Here is a 20,513-nt window from a genome sequence, read left to right as displayed (position 1 = left end):
TATTTTCATATTTTGTATCCAGTTTAAACGTATTAATATTATCTACCGTGTTTTAGCCTACATCTTATAGCTATGAGATGTAAAAAAAAATAAAGTATTATTAGACAAATTAAACTCATTTTATAAGCTACAGTTTCTTTTATGTGTCCTGTTTGACATACTTTATTATTTTTTTACTTTATACACAGATATATAGATATAGATATACAACAATATACAATATAAACACACAAACAAAAGTGGATTTTCAATTCAACAAATTTTCTGTATATTTGTTAAATCTTTTTATTTGTCCTTTTTTCGTGTATTTGTATTTTTTTCTATCTCATATCTATAAGATGTATTAAAAACTAAAGTATTATCAGACAAATTCATCTCATTTTCTACATAGTTCCATCTTTTATGTGTGCTTTTTTAATATCATTTATTATTTTTTTACTGAGGTATTTTTTCACTTGTTATTTTTTTTCTCCCTGTAGCTACGCGGATGAAGGCGTCACCGGAAGCAGCTCGGAAAACAAGTTATTTCCCAATTCGCTCCAACGGAATCATCTAGTGCACTTCAAAGGCCGCGAAAGTCGCTTCATTATGCGTAACATAGTGCGCCTATGTAGTGAGTGCGGTGCTGTTTGGGATACAGCCGTCGTGTGTCGTCTCCTGTGAAGGCGGGGCCATATTATGGGCTGTTAGAGGTGAAATGGCGCTCGGCGCGGTATTTTAAACAATCCTATTCGTTTCCGAAGCGAACTGTGGAAAATGTCGCTACACCGAGTCGGACTTATCCGTGTATGAATGAAGCAAAAAGAGCGGCCATATCCCCAGAAATCGGCTGTGACAGAGATTTCGGCAAAGTGTAAGCATTGCGGTGTCCTCCTCTCTCTCTCTCTCTCTCGCTGTGTGTGTGTGTTGTTCAGTGCGAGGCAATATGATATTAGCATGCTAGTGCTAAAGCGGCTAGCGGGTTGAGCTAACAGCTGATGGCTAATCAGAGTCACTAGCTGAAGTGGTGGTTATTTATTTTAAGGAAATTTCCTGACACAAACAGTCAGAAGGATAATAATGAAAGTTGTTGTTGTATCACACCGAGTCGGTTCGATGTGATGTGATGATTTTATCGACTGTGTACGTGTAGCTCAGTTCGCTAGCTAGCGAAGGTTTCTGATTAGCCGCTGATGCTAACTTGGGGAAGTTTGACAGTCTGGCTAATGACAGCAGCGGTGTTTATCAGAATTCTCTTTACTCTGCTTATCAAGTTTTATGTTTATTTGTTAATCCTAATAAGTGTATATTTTTTATGTCGGGGGGAAAAATCAGCGTGTAGTTGTGTTTATATTTAACTCAAGCATTATTAGGTTTGTATTTATTTTTGTTCGCTGTGTAGGTTAAAAGCTTATTAGCGGGGATAAAGTGATAATATTGTGCTTTTAAAAAAAAACAGTTTTAGTCCTACAACAGCGGTAGATATTGACCAGTTATTGTGATATAATTGTTGTGGATTCAGGATCATTATTGTTGTTAAGGTTAATGATTGTCACACACTCGCTTAGGGAGCATTTATGGTGTGTTATTATCAGTGATCTTAAAATTTCTTCTTCTTTAAATCCATTCCTGTTTATTTCCCAACAGTTAGGAGGATAAATATATAAAGGTGTAGCCTATATAAAACAACAATAATAATAATAAAGTACTTTAACTCTGCAGACTGAAACGCATGAGTCGTGCGCTAGTTTCTGTTTTGTTCAGAAGCGTATTTTTATATAAATGAAGTTTCTAATCTCCCGCTATGCGAGTATTTCTGATTGATTTCTTTTTTCGTTGAGATGAGGGCTGTTTTGGGGTGGAAGCCTCCCAGTGTGTGCTCTGTGCTGGTGTTTCTCTGCTTCATTCCTGCACAGGATGTGATGACGAGGTGAAAATGGCGGATCTTTCGAAATCCAACCCCGGGCCTGAAATAGAAAGTAGACGCGCAGCGCCCGACTCTGTTTTCGGGATTGTTTACTGCTCTTTCCAGTTTATTTACCAGCATTTACACGGATATTTCCCTCACTCGAACACTGTAGATCCTCAGAATGGAGGAGAAGTGTATATAAAGTGTGTTCTATTCCCTGGATGAAGGCGTGAAGTGAAGTCGGGTTTGTGCTCCGAGGCCTGAAAGTGCGACGCGGCGGGTTTGCGTTATTTACTCACTTTATCTTCTGATTTATAATCCCTTTTTAATACAGTAACAAACACTAAACACTGCGACATGCTTGGATTTGTTGTGTGTGTGTGTGTTTAGTCTTTATTTATCCTGAACTTCATCTCATTTGAGCTATTCTGCTCCTTTTTATTCCTTTATTACATTTCTACATGCTTTCTATTGTAGCACGTTCTAATATTAATGTTAATTTAATAAAACAATGCACATTATGATCACTAATCACTTGGCTGTCCATTACTAGTGTCATATCTTTACTTTACTTTTAATAAATGTTCCTCTAAATAGCTTGATTTAAAAGAAAAAAAAAATTTTCTTATATATTTGTGTTATTTAAAATATTTATTCTTCAAAGCTGTTTAATGTGTGATTTAAACTGTGTAGTGGAGTTTAAAAATTATTCACATGGTTAAAACACAATATAGGTGTTGAAATATCACATAATCCAATGTGTGTGGTTAGAGATTAGAAGTAACCCTGAATCACTGGATCCTTCTCAGAAATGGTTCTTCACAGCAATGCCATGAGGAACCATGCTCTCACCCTTTAGTTAGTGCTTTAAGGGACCAAAGTAAAGTTCATGAGACCTTTTCCAGTCCCACAAACAACCTTATAGGGTTCACTTTAAGCTGGCAAGGGATGATGGCTTGAAGAACCAAATCACTGCTCTGAAGAACATGTAATAAAGCATAAAGGACTCCTTTAATCTCCACAGAAACGCATAACTCGACTCAAGAACCCTATACAATGAAAAATGGTTTGTGACACGAAGAGGGTTCTTTGCAGAACCTACGGTGCTGTAAAGAACCATTAAAGAACCTTTTTTAAAAAACTGACTGACACGAGCGTATACAGTGGGTTTGTTGGTTATTTATGATGACATCATCACCATGAACATCTCGGGCGATTCAGCGTCTCGGGTGTATTGATCACACAGCTTCAATACAGTTCTGTCCAGCGCTGTAACGTTAGTCTTTAACGTTGCGTCTGACGGGTGAATGTCATGAGATATACGCTTCCTCACGTACGGCGTACACTTGTCTGTGTTTCAGTGACGGAGTGTGTGTGAAAGCATGGACGTGGTGTCTCCTGACCTGAACAGCATCCTCCCGGATGAGATCATGGACACCGAGGCCATGGCCATGGAGGAGGACCCGCCTGCCGAGACCCCGGCTCAGTCGTCCCACTCGGCCCCTGAGCCGGCTCAGGTTCCTATGGAAACAGAGGTGCCTGAAATCGTCAGCTTGTGTCCCGCTACCACGCCGATGCAGAAGACGGAAGCTCTGACCACCTTGACTGCGACAGACTCCACGCTGTGCAGCGTCAGCGCCGGGACTCAGCTCGTCGTCACATCTTCTTCCTCTGCCGGCCCCAAGATGGCCACCGGTACCTCCGCTGTGACCACCACGCAGCCCAGCAGTCCTGTAGTGGGTCAGAGCATCGCCAAACTCTCGTCCCCGTTCACGCCGACCAGCCCGGCCAACCACCAGCTCATCATCAACAAAGTGGCTGCGGACGGCAAGTCTCCTGGTACCACACTGCTCAAACAGGAAGGGCAAAAACTCCTGGTCACGGGTCTGAGCAAAATGGGGCAGCCGATTGTCCTGGCGCTGCCGAACACATGGAGCAAACCGGCCACGTCTCAGGGCACGGGCGTCGACATGAAGCCTCAGCCCACGCAGTTCAAAGTGGTATCAGCGGGGACCAAGCCTGTGATTGGAGTACAGGCTGTGAGCTCAGCCAGTCAGCTGCTGGGATCCTCCTCCCCTCTACAGGCCCAGCAACTCAAAACTGTACAGGTGTGTGTGTGTGTGTGTGTGTGTGTGTGTAAAATACTCAGTAACTAGCTATGTTTCCATCCAAGGAATTGGGGGGGGGGATTGGTGCATTGATACATTTATCAACGTTTAACGTTTAGCTGATTGAAACACAAATGATCAATAAAATCTGTTGACAATCTTTTTTCGTTTAACTTTAGCACATAAATTGTGTACTAAAAATGTTGCGAAAAATAGTTTGAAAACGCAAAAAAAAGTGTCGTGACAATATATCCACCTGTTGTGGGAAGAATAGTGGTGTGTGTGTGTGTGTGTGTGTGTGTGCGCCATGCAGCGCACCGTAAAACTGTGCACAAGATATGCCAAGGAACTACGCTGTGCAGAGTCTCTGGCCTCTGCTACATCCGGCAATCTGATATAACGCCACATTTTTCTTTAAACCGTCCGTACAGGATTCCGTGGAGGGTTTTTTTTTGTGATTGTCGCGACCAAAAATGCTCGATTTCCTCAACAATTCTGCGTCTTTTTTCACAATTTGCGATGCAACCTGCGCTTTTTTAATAATTTTTTTTTTTTACAGAAAACTGCTTGAATTAGCATGCAGAATTATTTTGTGGGATTGCGATTTCGCCCTTTCACAGTGATGTTTGTTGGTAAATGAGACCTTTTAGCTTACTTATGTTTAACGCACCTGAATCAAAGAGGCTGGATATGTGTTGTGATGATGTCACATGACACGTCTCGGCCAAAATATGCAGAAAATCGGCAGTAATTTAAAAAAAAAAAAATTGTAAGTATAGATCGACTGATATTGATTTTTTTTTTATTACAAATATGGATTATTTACATGTTTATGTTGCCAATAACCGATATGCCGAACCGATATTTATTTATTTTATAGTTTTAATTTAGTTTTTGACACAATGATAACACCACTGAACAGATCGTCTTTTTAAAAAAAATGTATATAAATAAAAGCTTCGATGAGGTAAACAAACAGATAAAACAAATAACGCGCATAAAAATAATTCTAACAGATGCAGCGCTGCAATGGTGGCCCTGCGTACAACTCTCAAAACGGCCACAAGATGGCGCCATTTATCGGAGGATCCGCTATTACAAAACCAATATCCCACTATGTAAAAACGCATAAACGTTGGGAAAAATATCTGTAAAACCGATTATCGGTCGATCTCTAAAGATTTGAGGACATAAAGGTAGAAGATTTGCGATACACACAAAATAATGTGTGGAAATGGTTTCACTTTGTCGATAACAGAAAATTGCAAAAAGTGGATGGAAACTTGGCTACTGTTATCACCAGCTTTTTCATAAAATGACTCTTTACAAAATGGCTCCTTTTTTTTTTTTTTTAAAGCGAAATGACTCTTGTATTGCTTGATGTAGTAAAGTACTGAGTGATTGGGTCGTGTGATGAAGCGGAGTTACTGTCACCACCCAGAAGTTTTCCTACAACAGCACATCCCCAAGTGTTTTATTCCTCTTATACCACAGCAGGTTACCACCAATAATTTTGTTTTTATTTTAGAATGATGCATCATACTTTTTATCCCGTCATAGTTGTGGAATATCTGTGAAATAAGTTAATTCCTGATATCACTCACAGCTATAAATCCCTCTGTGTCCATATTATTTTACGTTAAAAGTATTAAATGTGTTGATGTTTTATTATGTCCCATCCCCCCCCCCGCTTTTGACAGATAACAAAAAAGACGCCGGTCTCCACAGCAGGGCCCATGATCACCAAGCTGATCATCACCAAAGCCCTGAACAACAAGGGCCTGACGAGCCAAGCCACAGTCACTCCTATGGTCACAGGTGAGTTACCTGATTCACCTGAAGCTTGAGCACGTACCTTCCCGACTGCAGTGATGATCCAGGAAGTTATAAGTAATTCATCCGTTTTGGAAAATGAACAAGAACGGTTTAAAACACTAAGTCGGGTAGTAACGTCATTCTCCACAAAGGGATTTGGAAACACACAGTGATCGATTCACTCCCCGCAGCCGAGTTCTCACTGCTAGAGTTCACTCTGAAGCGGACCGAGACCACTTCGCTCAGACGCTCTCGGACCCGGGCGTGATCGCTGTGTTCTTTCAGTGAGGTGTTCCTGTACTTTTTCCCTTTCCCACAGGACGGGTTCTGACCCAGAGTACACCAGTGACCCCTCCACGGACCATCACCATCGGAGAGACCATCAGCACGACGCCACAGAGTCTCTCCTCCAGCAGCAGCAGCAAAATGGCCATTTCTCCTCTTAAATCTCCCAACAAGGTGCGTCTCTCCACGGACATTGACACCGTCTTTAAAGGAGAACTCCACTCTGAAGCACAGTAAATACATTTATAGTGAAATATTTGGGATGTGTTTAGCTCAGGTGCTAATTTGTCGGTTGGCGATGCGTTTTTGTCCTTCATGTGAAGTTAGTGGGTGTGTGTCGCAACATTCACAGCACAAACGTAAGAGGCTCGGTTAGTCAGCGCTGTATGAGATGACAAGCGTGACGGTGTTGACGGTGTTATAGCATGAAAGTTGAAGCTTTGGAAGCGGATCGGTTTGAGCAGATTGTACAGATGAGATTTTATTAATCATCCTGTAATAAAATTCTTTCATTTCCTCCTCAAACTCTGCTGCTGTATTTGCTCTGTTTTGTGCTCTTTGTGAACCTCGTGGTGAAGGTCACCGTGGCCGCTCAGCCTCCTAACTCTCCGCAGAAACCCGTGGCCGTGCCTCTGAACGTGGCTCTGGGTCAGCAGATCCTCACCATGCAGCAGACACCTTGTACTTCACCAGCGAAAGCAGGAAGCAGTCAGTCCACTGCCCAGGTATCTATCCATCTCTCTCTCTCTCTCTCTCTCTCTCTCTCTCTCTCACACACACCTCACATAAACCTGTCCTCAGCAGTAAACTACTGTTTAATGTTTCTCTGATAAACTGTAAAATGAAATGAATATTTTGTGTAGTTTCTTGGTGTGTCCTGTCTTGTTTTGCTCATTTCAGTCACACAGGAACTTCAGTAATGAGCGTGTTCCTATTTTACTATAAACAGTCAGCTCAGGCTTCTGTAATTTGCTGCACCGTATTTATCATCAACGTTAATTAGCTTTATTCTTTAACCAGGCGAATATTTAGGTTGTGTGTGAGCTGCTCCTGATGTGTGAGTTACCTGGTCCAAGGTAAATCAATCAGTCTGTATTTATTAAGAGGATGTTATTACGTAATGGGAGGAATTTCATCAAAATATTGTGGCTGAGTGAAAATAGGAAAAACCGGAATCATCGCAGGGGGAAAAAGTTCCGGTCAGAAGCTCAACGCTACTGGATTCACATCCTTGTTCGACCAATCACAGCGAGTCTGTGGGTTCTTGTATCGGCTTAAATTCCTTAATCTAAAAAGAAGGCTTCAGTTAAGGCTTTTGAAATGTCTTAAGTTCACGTCTCAAACGTGTTAAATATGCAGCTGCCGAGGGAGGGGTTCTAATACAGCTGCTGAGGGAGGTTCTAATACAGCTGCTGAGGGAGGTTCTAATACAGCTGCTGAGGGAGGTTCTAATACAGCTGCTGAGGGAGGTTCTAATACAGCTGCTTGTGGGGGGGATTCTAATACAGCTGCTTGTGGGGGGGATTCTAATACAGCTGCCGAGGGAGGGGTTCTAATACAGCTGCTGAGGGAGGTTCTAATACAGCTGCTTGTGGGGGGGATTCTAATACAGCTGCCGAGGGAGTTTCTAATACAGCTGCCGAGGGAGTTTCTAATACAGCTGCCGGGGGGGGGGGTTTCTAATACAGCTGCTGGGGGGGGGAATTCTAATACAGCTGCCGAGGGAGTTTCTAATACAGCTGCCGGGGGGGGGGGTTCTAATACAGCTGCTGGGGGGGGATTCTAATACAGCTGCCGGGGGGGGTGTTCTAATACAGCTGCCCGGGGGAGGTTCTAATACAGCTGCCTGGGGGGGGGCTGTTCTAATACAGCTGCTGGGGGGGGGGGATTGTAATACAGCTGCTGGGGGGCGGGGGGGGTTCTAATACAGCTGCCGAGGGAATTTGTAATACAGCTGCCCGGGGGGGGGGTGATCTAATACAGCTGCTGAAGGGGGGGTGGGTTCTAATACAGCTGCCGAGGGAGTTTCTAATACAGCTGCCGGGGGGGGGGGGATTGTAATACAGCTGCTGAGGGGGGGGTTCTAATACAGCTGCTGGGGGGGGGAATTCTAATACAGCTGCCGAGGGAGTTTCTAATACAGCTGCCGGGGGGGGGTTCTAATACAGCTGCCGGGGGGGGATTCTAATACAGCTGCTGGGGGGGGATTCTAATACAGCTGCCGGGGGGGGGGGATTGTAATACAGCTGCTGAAGGGGCAGGGGGGTTCTAATACAGCTGCTGAGGGGGGGGTTCTAATACAGCTGCTGGGGGGGGGATTGTAATACAGCTGCTGGGGGGGGGGGATTGTAATACAGCTGCTGGGGGGGCGGGGGGGGTTCTAATACAGCTGCCGAGGGAGTTTCTAATACAGCTGCCGAGGGAGGGGTTCTAATACAGTTGCTGGGAGGAGGGGGTTTCTAATACAGCTGCTGAGGGAGTGATGGTAAATTCCACATCTTCTCTTCTGACTGCCGTAATCCATCTGTCTGTAGCTTTTTCCCTCTCTTGGAAAGTCATGGGAAGGAAATACTGGATTTCTTTCTTTCAGTGTTTGAGTAAATGTTAATGCAGAAAGGATGTTTGTTCTGGTCTCCCATCTACCTGTACAGGTGTTTACCCTGCTGCAGTTTATTAAACCCAGAAACAGACGTATCTGCACAGACACACTCCATTATATCTGATGTATCTTGTAGCATGACTGAAGTGACGTGCAGGGCTTAAAAAATTCGTGTGGATGGAAATGTCTTGAATATGGTATTAAGTATCAAATTTGAAGTTCTGATACCTGCAGATATGATGATCAGCATCTTCCTCCTAGTCATATCCATAATCCCTTTCTCTTGAAATTCCAGATCTTCTCATACGCTCGTAAAGTATACATCAGATGTTTTAATGTTTCTGTGTGAAACTTGACATGAACAGTGTGTGTGTGTGGTGTCTGTATTTTCCTCGCTCCTCACACAGACAGTGAAACCGGTGCAAGCTGTGACAGTGGGCGGAGTCAACACACCTCAGTTTAAGACCATCATCCCCTTGGCCACACCTCCCAACGTTCAGCAGATCCAGGTACCCGGCAGCCGCTTCCATTACGTGCGCCTGGTCACGGCCACCACCGGGAACGCGGTCCAGACGGTCAACACCAGCACGACCACCAACCCCACCACCATCCAGCCTGGTATGAACGTGTGCGCATATACACACACGCGCACACACACACACACTGTCGGACAAAGTGGTATGCCGATGATTCTTATTTAAAATAACGCTTGACGTTGGCTTATTGTTTTATTATCAAGCAAAGCCCATGGTGATGAACACGGCTGCAGTGAGGATGTCCGTTCCCATCGTTCCAGCTCAGACCGTCAAGCAGGTAACATCGCTATTCTCACAATTCTGGATATATTACGAGCACAAGCAGTAGAAGAGATGCGTTTGGCTTCTCGTGTGTCTCGGAAAAAGGTCGTATTAGCCCTCGTCCGTCCTGTTTTGTACGGGAGAGCAGGCTGGTTGGTGGGAACTGGGCAAGAGTAGGGAGACAGTCAGGGGAAAAGCCAAAACAGAGTGGAACCTCATGTTTTCACAAGTACTCAGAGTGTGTGTGTGTGTGTGTGTGTGTGTGTGTGTGTGTGTGTGGTGCTCCATTTCCTTCTCAGGTGGTGCCGAAGCCGATGACCTCAGCAGCTCAGGTGATGAGCAGCAGCCAGACGCAGCAGAGGCTCATCATGCCGGCTGCTCCTCTCCCTCAGATCCAGCCCAACCTAACCAACCTGCCCCCGGGCACCGTGCTCGCTCCGGCCCCGGGCTCGGGGAACATGGGCTACGCCGTGCTGCCAGCCCAGTACGTCACGCAGGTGAGTGTCAGTGTCTGTAAGGTGCACCTGGTTATACAGGTGAGGAGACTGACCCGTGGCTCATGTAGTCTCACTGACTTTAACTTGTGTTGTAGCTCCAGCAGTCGACGTTTGTGACTTTGGCGAGCAGCTCAGGTTTCTCCACCCCCAGCTCCATCCAGAGCCAGGCCAGGCTTCCTCTGAATGGGTAACACACACACACACAAAAAATGAATTAAAGAATAATAAGATTGCATTATTCATTTAATTCTTAAAGTGTTTTCCGGATATATATTTTATGTAATGAGCACATTGTGTGCACTATATATAAAGTTTTTAATGTTAATGTAAAGTTTAAGGTTTTTAATATTAAAGCCATGCCTAAGAACCTGAGAGAGAGAGAGAGAGAGAGAGTTTAAGAATAAGAATAAGAATTTCTTATATCATTTAATAAGAAATAAGAATTTATCCTTCTTTTTTGGATCTTGGGGTTTGGGTCTCTCAGTTTTACATGTTTTTTTTCCCCTTTATGAACAGAATTTCTTAACTGCATGAGTGTAACATATTGTGGATCTGTTGTAGTAATCATGCAGAGGTTTGCTTTCATTCTGGTATCTAAAATAGATTATATAGAATACCACATTTTCTCTCTGTGTGTGTCTCTCTCGCTCTCTCTCTCTCTCTCTCTCTCTCTCTCTGTCTGTGTGTGTGTCTCTCTCTCTGTCGGTGTCTCTCTCTCTCTCTCTGTCTGTGTGTCTCTCTCTCTCGCAACAAGTTCACAATAATGGGAAAAAGAATGAGTTCTAATAAGGTTTTTGGTGTTTTGCAGTTTATCTCCATCAGAGACGACGTCCAGACCGCGAAAGCCCTGCAACTGCACCAAGTCCCAGTGCCTCAAACTGTACGTGTGCTCCTGCACTGCTCTCTCACTCTTTCTGAAATATATCAGTTCATACAGTTTACTAATAAAATGTCATCTTTCAGATATTGTGACTGCTTTGCAAACGGAGAATTTTGTAACAACTGCAACTGTGTAAACTGCTTCAACAACCTGGACCATGAGGGCGATCGCCTTAAAGCCATTAAGGTATCGAGGATTATTTCTGTTCTTCATGCTTGTTCTCCGGATTTAGTGTACAGTGTGTGTTTAAGAGCGGAGTGAACATTAGGGAAAGGTCCGAGACACCAGACCTCCAGGACTGGAGCTGGGAAGCACCAGAAATACCTACGTCCTCATAAAGAACCGCTAACACCATTTGATGTGACGGTTTCAGGCGTGTCTGGACAGAAACCCGGTGGCCTTCAAGCCCAAGATCGGTAAAGGGAAGGAAGGAGAATCGGAGAGGAGACACAGTAAAGGCTGTAACTGTAAAAAGTCGGGGTGTTTAAAAAACTACTGCGAGTGCTATGAGGTGAGTTCGCTGTCTAACGGGTACAGTTTGTGTTTTATTATTAGTATTTTTTAAATAAAGCATTAAACGTGAAGGTAAACTGTTAAGGATCCTGTTAATTCAATGGTGAATGGGTGTCACGGTAAACCTTTCAGATTTCCTCAGTAGTTTTATAATTATTCAAAATGATTAGGTTTTGTTTGTTTTTTAGGATTTTTAAAAATATATTTCTCTTTTTCCATGTTAAATAAATAAATAAATAAATAAATAAATCATTTTAACACAGCGCTACTCTTATGCCATAAAACCTATGAGAGAAATCATCGACTCTGGTCCCGTCGTCAGTTATTCACTACTTCTTTCTGGAAAATCGTAGTTTTCTGTCATGTTGTTTGTTGTTAGCTGTGTGTGTGTGTGTGTGTGTGTGTGTGTGTGTGTGTGTGCGCGCGCTGCGTTGGACAGCAGGATAACTTTTCGGTTATTTCAGTTGACTCGGCGAAGTGATATGGAACTGTAAAACGGTCAAGACCTGAAACTGGAACTACTTTAGCTGTGCATTTACTGAGAAATCACTGCACACCTCAGAACGCCTGTCAGCCAATCAGAATCGAGAATTCAACAGCGCTGTGGAATAAAACCAACTTATTCAGAGAACACTTCATTATTACTACTTTACAAGCACTCAGAGCTAACACACACACACAAAATGCTAAATACTGAAATAAGCCTATAGAATAAACTATAGAAATGGATTAAAATGAACAGTTTTGAAATAATGAAATAAAAGTAAAATGAAACTAACACAGCAGTGGGGGTTTTCTTGAAACTGTAGCAATGAATTGTGATGTGATATTTTTTGTCACATCAGTGTGTGTGTGTGTGTGTGTGTGTGTGTGTGTGTGCGCGCGCGCGCGTGTGTTCGTGTTCCCAGGCGAAGATCATGTGCTCGTCGATCTGTAAGTGTGTGGGCTGTAAGAACTTTGAGGAGAGTCCTGAGAGGAAGACTCTGATGCACTTGGCGGATGCGGCGGAGGTGCGAGTGCAGCAGCAGACTGCAGCTAAAACCAAACTGTCCTCTCAGATCTCAGACCTGCTGACCAGAACCGCTCCGGCCATCAGCAGCAGCGGGGGGAAGTACGACGCTCCGCTAAAATTACTGTCCTTAATTACCATAATCTCTTTCTTTTTCTCCCTCTCTGACTCTCTGTCCAACTCTGTCTAACGCTGTCTGATTTTCTCTCTCTCTCTCTCGCCCAGGTTGCCGTACACGTTCGTAACGAAGGAGGTTGCCGAGGCGACGTGTGACTGTCTCCTGGAGCAGGCGAGGAAGGCAGAGCGTTGTAACCAGCCTCAGGCGATGGCAGAGAGACTGATCCTGGAGGAGTTCGGTCACTGTCTGCGCAGAATCATCAGCTCTGCTGCTAAAGCCAAGACGGACTGCTCCATCAACTGCTAGAACCTCCCGCTGTGGTTCTGGGATAGGCTCTAGTGGGGAACTGATCCTGGATCAGACTTCCTGTAACACACTCTGTCCTGTCAGCGGCATTCCCGTGACGGAGCTCGTGCTTTTATACAGAGTGAGACTGATATTAGCTGATCGTACACGAGCGTGCGCGTGTGTGTGTGTGTGGGGGGGGGGGGGAGCTACAGTGGACACAGAGAGACAGACTTTATAAGATGAGAACTGCAAGGACTGCCAGCTTCATCTGCATCGCTCTGGTGTGTGTGTGTGTGTGTGTGTGTGTGTGTGTGTGTGTGTGTGTGTGCGCTTGTACAGGTCACTTGTGTCGAGGGGAATTGATTTTAGAGTTTTTATGCTTGTTAGTCTTCTCATTTTAAACCCACTATCATGTGCGGTTTATTCCTCCCCCCGTGTGTTTTTCCCAACAAGGCTTTCCTCCTGTGCCGTTGTTTCGCCGTCTGCTCTTGCTGTTTATTTACCGCTAATAACCTCAGCTCAATAATCATGACTTGTATACAGTACGTAGCCTTTACTGTAGCCTCTCCATAATGCATCAGTATTTATTTACTAATTCCAGAAATTCCCGAGAGTGGACGCGGAGTGGGAGTCTCGCGCTCGAGTCCGGTTTATACGACCGCGTTCCTGCTGAAGTGAAGGAAGGTTAAAGCATTATTACTAAACCCTGTTCATCTCTTTCACCTGTCTGTCTGGTTTCTTCTCTTCTTCAGTGTATTCCACTCCGCCCTCTCTCCACACAGAGCACTCGGCTTGTCCTGTTCATCTTGTTCTTATTTTCCCTGTCTGTGACTTCTCATGTTAAACAATCACGATAAACAGCTTACAATCGGCAGCTTAAAAATATATACAGGAACACGCACCTTTCCCCATTACAGGTTTCAGGTGGGTAGAAGAGAGTGGTGGTGTTGTTGTTGTTGTTGTTGTAGTAGTAGTAGTAGTAGTAGTAGTAGTAGTAATAACACCACCACCACTAGCTGTGCGGTCGGAACCTGCAGTGATGATGAAAACTCCGCTGAGAAGTGATTCTGCAGTATGTTCAGTAAACAGGAAATAAAACAGTAACATTTAGTAAAAAGGTGTAAATCACCTGATTTGTACACACTCCCTCTATCGATCTGCTGCTCGGAGTGTGAAGGTGTTGATGAGTGAGAGAGAGAGAGCGAGAGAGAGAGAGAGAGAGAGAGAGAGAGAGAGAGCGAGCGAGCACAAGCGGAGTATTTAATCACGTTCCACTGATTATTCATTTGTACACTGTTTAGATTTGGCGATTTAATCCTTTAGGTCAAGATGATGATTGTTTCCCTCTTTCAGAAGCCACACGTGCCAGATTTCTGGCCGTAAAGTTTCAACAGCATCCTTAACACGTACAGTACAATAACTACAGCGCGGCACGGAGGTCTCAGACCCTTTTAAAAATGTTTTTTAGTACAAACTGTTAGAGATGTTTATTTTATGACTTATTTTATGTTTTTTTTATGAATATAAAAACATTTTATATTTCCAAACCTTACTTTTCCAACAAAAGATGTTTGTGATTGAAAGAAAGCAACGCGTCACGTAACGGAGCACTTTTCAGACAAGATGAATGAACGCTGCTGGTTTTACTGCGGAGGAGCCGCACTGTACGTCTAACCGTCCCGCGCTGGACACGGACCCGGTTAGGACACGCCGGGGGCCTGGAGACTCACCCGCTGATGAGAAACACTCTATATATACACTTTATACACACACACTACCGGCCAAAGGTTTAGGGACACTCATCTTTATTTTTCTTTGTTTCCCCTACATTTTTTTAACAATAAAGGCTTCAAAACTCTGGAGTAACACAAACGGAACTACAGGAATTATGTTGTGATAAAAAATCTAATAATAAAAGAATTTAATATTTTATCATCTTCAGAGCAGACGCGCTTTTACCGAGAATTTACAGAACTGTTTTCTCCCCGATTTCTTGAGGAATTTCCCTGAGCTGCTGATAAACAGTGTTAAAGGAGTTCACACCGCCGCTGCGCACTCATCTCCTGCTTTTCAGAATATTTCCCTCGAGTCGTCTGATTAAAAACAATATTTGTTTTGTAAATAAGACTTATTTTCTAATGAAAGAAACGAATACATCAGCATGATTATATTTTTATCTACAACACCGATTTCACACGTTTCATCGCACACCTTCGGATCAAAAGCTTTTTAAACATCATGAGAAACATTTCGGTCGAGTGTCCACAAACTTTTGAGTGGTAGTGTGCGTATGTACAGAACACCACAAGAACCAGCAGCTTCAGCGTGGACCAAAAGCTACACCGTTTTCAGACACGTATATTAAATCATCTCTTCCATAACTCCGTTACAAAATAATAGAGGCCAAAGACACGCCCAGTGGAAACGGCAGTCACATCCCTGCTACTGGGAAAAATTCACAAGGTGTTGATATTTACAGTGTTCATCAGGTAATACACACGAACACAGCCAGGCGAGCATCCACAAATCCAAACTGAAGACTGCTTTCATCACAGCAACACACTGCAACACAAAACGGCTGATGGAGCTCCTCGAGTATCCGAGCACACCACCATCACCTCTACCACCACCACTTCTACCACTACTGCTACCACCACCATCACCTCTACCACTACCACTTCTACCACCACTGCTACCACCACCACCACTTCTACCACCTCTACTTCTACCACTACTATCACCACCACCACTTCTACCACCTCTACTTCTACTTCTACCACTACTTCTACCACCACCACCACCACTTCTACTTCTACCACTACTATCACCACCACCACTTCTACCACCTCTACTTCTACTTCTACCACTACTTCTACCACCACCACCACCACTTCTACTTCTACCACTACTATCACCACCACCACTTCTACCACCTCTACTTCTACTTCTACCACTACTTCTACCACCACCACCACCACTTCTACTTCTACCACCACCACCACTTCTACTTCCACTGCGAACATGGTACTTCTTCATCTACCAGTTTTAAGTCTGCAATCAGGAGTTCTGAGATATATAGATATAGATATATATAAATAAAAGTGTGGCTAAGTTTCTGTTTAACTTCCTGTTATCCCACAAATCAAATCTGGAGTGAAGATCCTGGAAAGGACAACAAAACTAAAACTGAACGGGGAACGGACTCCCAGTCATCCTGAGACCAAACAAACTAAAACCAACAGAGTCCTGAACAGCATCACGAGCAGCAAACAACAAAAGGTGAACCTTCTCACGCCAGTGCTTCTGTTTCCATCCAACACGAGCGCAGCATGTTCTTAAAATATCTGATGGAAACGCTCAAGGGAACCTGGTGTGTCTGAGTCACAGGCACTAGAGACCTGATGGTTAATCTGCAACTCTTGGACCACCTGAGAAAACAGCGGTGAACTTGGAGCCAGGTCCTGCATGTCCAGAGCAGGGTCGGTCATGAGCAAAGTTTAAAACCTGGTTTCTGAGGGAACAAGGAACCACCAGCTGGAATGCTTCTAGTCAACCATCTATGAAGGAGATCCAAGATTCCTTCATCAAAACATCACTCAATAAAAAGCAATCAGATGATTCACCAACTCAGACTTCTCCACTACAGACTGACAACCGTGTGCTACAGAGGGATCTGCTTTCCGAACACACACTCACTGCTTATTCACTTCCTCTTACTTCATTCTGATAAGACAGAAGAACCTGTATTAGGACCGCGTGTAGCTAGAAGTAATCTTTCTGATCTCACAGTAACTCTGGATGGTCTTTCTGTTTCATCATGTGCAGCAGTAAAAGACCTTGGAGTGATTATTCACTCCAGTCTATCATCTGATGCTCATGTAGATAATATTACTAGGATAGCCTTCTTTCATCTCAGAAATATTTCTAAAATAAGAAACATATTGTCACTACATGATGCGGAAATATTAGTTCATGCTTTCGTCACCTCTGACTGAAAACATTTGTTTACTCAAGCTTTTAGTGAATAGTTTTTTTCTTAGGTAAAGGAGCAGATGTAGAGGCTCAGAGGTGCAGGGTGTTGTGGTGCACTGGGATGTTTGGATGCTGTCGCTCTGGGTCGTATTTGGGTGGAACATCAGGACCAAACTTAGAGACTTCGTCCAACGAGGTTTCTTCATGATGCAGTAAAAAGACTCAAATCCACCACATCATCCAGCGTTTTGTGCAGGCGTTTGCGTAACACAGGCAGGGAACACAGAGATACAGAGCAGAACATCAGTACGGGTTATCCCAGGATCAGACACAACTTCAGGTTCAAAAATTTAAATACGAGTTTAATACCAGCGATGATATTTCCCCGAGTGAAGGAAACACCACTGACTGGCTGAGCTGAAAAACAGTCACCTTACAACCTCCTACTCTAAACACTGTTCCAGAGGGAGAGCTCAGCATGCTTCCTGTGCTTTCCCTGACCTTTTACACTGCAGCAACACACCACAAACCTTTAGACCATCTCCACACTCCCTAAACACAGGAACTAAACCAACATGGACACTACGATAAGAAGCAGGCTGGTTTACCGGGGAGGTCTGGACTGGAGACATCAGAGACTGCTGCAGAAGAAAGAGCAGAACTTCACTGGAGGAGGAGTCAGGTCGAGCTTCTTCCCCTCAGCTTCCATCTCCTTCTCCCAGGCTGGTACTCTTAATTACAGCTCAGTTTCCAACTCCAGGTCCTTCAGAGTGTCCTGCATCTACATCACCACCACCACCACCACCACCACCATCACCACCACCATCACCACCACCATCACCACCACCATCACCACCACCATCACCACCACCATCACCATCACCATCACCATCACCTCCTCCTCCACCTCCTCCACCTCCTCCTCCTGAACCATTAGTACAGGGATCTCTGATCTTATCCACACTGACCCAGGTGTGGCTGCAGGCTTTTATTCCAACCAAACACGAGCCACACCTGATTCCTCGATTCACCTTAATCTCCAATTAACTACCAGGTGTGCCTCTTTTTGCCCTGGAATGAAAGTCTGCAGCGACACCTGGGTCGGTGTGGATAAGATTAGAGACTCCTGATGTAGTGCCTCGTACAGAACAGAAATATTAAAGAAGTCAGCTGTTATATATCATGTATCATCACACACTTTAGTAACTCACTAATTAGTAATTTAGTAATGTGTGTGTGTGTGTGTGTGTGTGTGTGTGTGTGTGTGTATATATATATATATATATATATATATATATATATATATATATATATATATATATATAAACAAATTATGTAATTTATCCCACTTCCTGTTTTCTTTTGATTTCTTTACACAAATTATCACCCTGAATGAAATAATTCTCATAAGGTGATGATCTGATATTTAATGATATCACTGAATCTGATATATGATTTGATTTAGTATCCTGTTCAGAGTCTGCAGGAGGCAGATTTGTGGATTATGATGATGATGATGATGATGTTGTGTAGGAAGGGATTATTTTAGAAAGTATCAGAATTACAGCCCAAATAAAAGAATACGGTCTCGTTTATAAACCCTCCTGTCCACAAGGTGGCAGTAGGAGTGAGTGGTCGAATGTATAGCACGTGGTTTATAAACCCTCCAGTCCGCTAGGTGGCAGTGCGCAGCGCCGGGATACAAACACTGCGGAAGATGAGGAAGAACTCACAGCCCTGAAAACAAAGCATGATTTCGATATCTTTAAATTAATTTATTCACTTTAACCGATTTATAAATTAATTAAAGAAATATAAATTAACGGACATTTAAAGATGGCGTCAAATCCGCCGGGACAAGGTACCGATCAACACCGAGTTCTGTTCGGAAAACAAGTTTTATCCGTGTTGTTTAGCTAACGAGCTAACCCTTACAGCTTTCTGTGTTTAAATCAGTTTACTGAATGTTTATATGTTTATTTTAATTTTCGAAGCCGAATCTGATTCACTTTGGGCGACAAAAACAATGTTAATAATAATCATTTTAGCTCGCTAATAATATCTAATAAACTGTAAGAGCGTTATAATGCTGACTTTAAGCGCTTTTTTAGGAGGAATAAAGCTTTAACCTCTCCAAAACAATAACCTTTTATTATTATTTACTGTTTATTTATTTATTTATTTAAAATACAGATTTCAGTATTTAAACACTGTGTTCTTTTTTTGGGTCAGATTATTATTGTTATTGTTGCCTCGCCTTTCCTCTCGTGTAGTGTGAACTTGAGCTTTTCCTCTCCTGCAGGATTTCCGAATAAAAACCGAGTGGCGATTTTGGCCGAGTTGGATAAAGAGAAGAGACGCCTGATCCAGAGTCAGTCCATGAACAATCCAGGAGCCAGGTGACAGTTTACACTTTCTGTCTTCTTTTACAGCGAGTGCAAAAGTTTACACACCCTTACAAGAAGATGGAGGAAAGTTTACACCCCCCCTTTCTGAAAGTCATTAACTTTCTCCAATAATCTGCACGTCCACTCGACCGAGACACCTGGAGCTGCTTCGAGACTTGTTTTCCTCTTGGTTTTGGAGAGACAATACAATCAAACCACACTAGATCTCTCACACGCTCTTACCTCGTCATAAACACCTGATTCACACAACATCTGCAGTGCTGAATTATGGTGCAAGATGTTCACCAGCCTCTCTGTTTCTCACTCTTAAAGAAAGTAAGAGATTGTTACCGAGAAACCGTAAAGAAGCGTACACTCCTCTGTCCTGAAGATGTCAGAAAACTTAACAGTTTGCGCTGACACTGGAGACTCCTTCCATACACGTTACATGAACACATCTCTCCTTACAGAAAACTATACTTCCTGACCAATCAGAATCCAGCAGCTCTGTGGTGTAATATTAAATATTAGATTCAATCTGCATTTTGATCCTAAGGGGATTTTTGTGTGTGTCTCAGTATTCCGCTTTCCAGACCGCCGGTGAAGGAATTTCGGGATCACGCGGAGCAGCAGCACATCGCCGCGCAGCAGAAAGCAGCTTTACAGGTAACGACTCGGAGATCAAGCGTTTTACTGAGTGCCGTAAGATAAAATCCTCTGTTCGTGTAGAAGAACTTATTCGACGCATCTGAAAAACTTTGTGATTGTAACGTTTCAGCACGCGCACGCTCACTCTTCAGGCTTCTTCATCACACAAGACTCCTCGTTTGGAAACCTGATCCTTCCCGTGTTGCCTCGACTCGAGGCAGAGTGACGCTGGAACAAAACACAACAAAACAAGTGACACTTTAAAGAGACGTTTGTCCTTCTACAGAAAATCCCCCGCCATTTAAACTCCACGTCGGCGGGTTTTAAACGCAGAAGATCTCCGTGAGCTCCACACCGATTCTACGGTTTTTGTATTTCATATCAGATACAGAAAAGTCGACCTGCTGTGAAATACGCAGGAAGAAACGGACATGATTCGATTCTAAACCGTTTCCAGTAACATTAACCTTTGTTTAAAAACAATTCTGTTCAATTACAGATCCTTCTTTAATGTAGTTCCTGAGTTATTTATCAGTTTAGACAAGGCTGTGTTCGAGGTCACGTTAGTCCGCCATTTAAACTAACAACCAAAACAAATCTGTGTCTGAAAACGAGGCGACTGTTTTATTTGTTCTTTAAATTAAATTCATTGTAATTAAACCCTTAATTTAAATGTACAGTTTTTCAAGAAGTGTCATTGCATCATAAA

General features: G+C 43.4%; 2 protein-coding genes across 4 annotated transcripts; both read left to right on the top strand.

Annotated features, from left to right (window-relative positions):
* The first annotated feature begins 322 nt into the window (after positions 1 to 322).
* On the top strand, positions 323 to 13,519 carry lin54 (lin-54 DREAM MuvB core complex component). Of its 3 annotated transcripts, none has more exons than XM_053645775.1 (14): positions 323 to 853; positions 3,250 to 3,996; positions 5,697 to 5,814; positions 6,131 to 6,270; positions 6,711 to 6,821; positions 9,103 to 9,313; positions 9,435 to 9,508; positions 9,792 to 9,989; positions 10,085 to 10,176; positions 10,798 to 10,869; positions 10,953 to 11,055; positions 11,243 to 11,380; positions 12,291 to 12,493; positions 12,617 to 13,519. In XM_053645775.1, the coding sequence occupies exons 2-14, from the start codon at positions 3,271 to 3,273 to the stop codon at positions 12,813 to 12,815; spliced, it is 2,385 nt and encodes a 794-aa protein (XP_053501750.1). In that variant the 5' UTR covers positions 323 to 853; positions 3,250 to 3,270; the 3' UTR covers positions 12,816 to 13,519. The 3 variants fall into 3 exon arrangements, with proteins under 3 accessions (XP_053501750.1, XP_053501748.1, XP_053501749.1); XM_053645773.1 differs by having other exon boundaries at positions 6,675 to 6,821; XM_053645774.1 differs by lacking the exon at positions 323 to 853 and adding an exon at positions 860 to 2,168 and having other exon boundaries at positions 6,675 to 6,821.
* Positions 13,520 to 18,277: 4,758 nt separating this feature from the next.
* On the top strand, positions 18,278 to 20,481 carry inip (ints3 and nabp interacting protein). Its single transcript, XM_053645355.1, has 4 exons — positions 18,278 to 18,630; positions 19,072 to 19,168; positions 19,735 to 19,822; positions 19,935 to 20,481. Exons 1-4 carry the CDS (start codon positions 18,606 to 18,608, stop codon positions 20,028 to 20,030), a joined length of 306 nt encoding a protein of 101 aa, XP_053501330.1. The 5' UTR covers positions 18,278 to 18,605; the 3' UTR covers positions 20,031 to 20,481.
* Positions 20,482 to 20,513: the final 32 nt, after the last annotated feature.

This window comes from Ictalurus furcatus, chromosome 16 (assembly GCF_023375685.1).
Source record: "Ictalurus furcatus strain D&B chromosome 16, Billie_1.0, whole genome shotgun sequence".
Taxonomy (NCBI): domain Eukaryota; kingdom Metazoa; phylum Chordata; class Actinopteri; order Siluriformes; family Ictaluridae; genus Ictalurus; species Ictalurus furcatus.
Note: the sequence above shows the minus strand (reverse complement) of the source record. Positions and strands in the feature narration are given on the sequence as shown.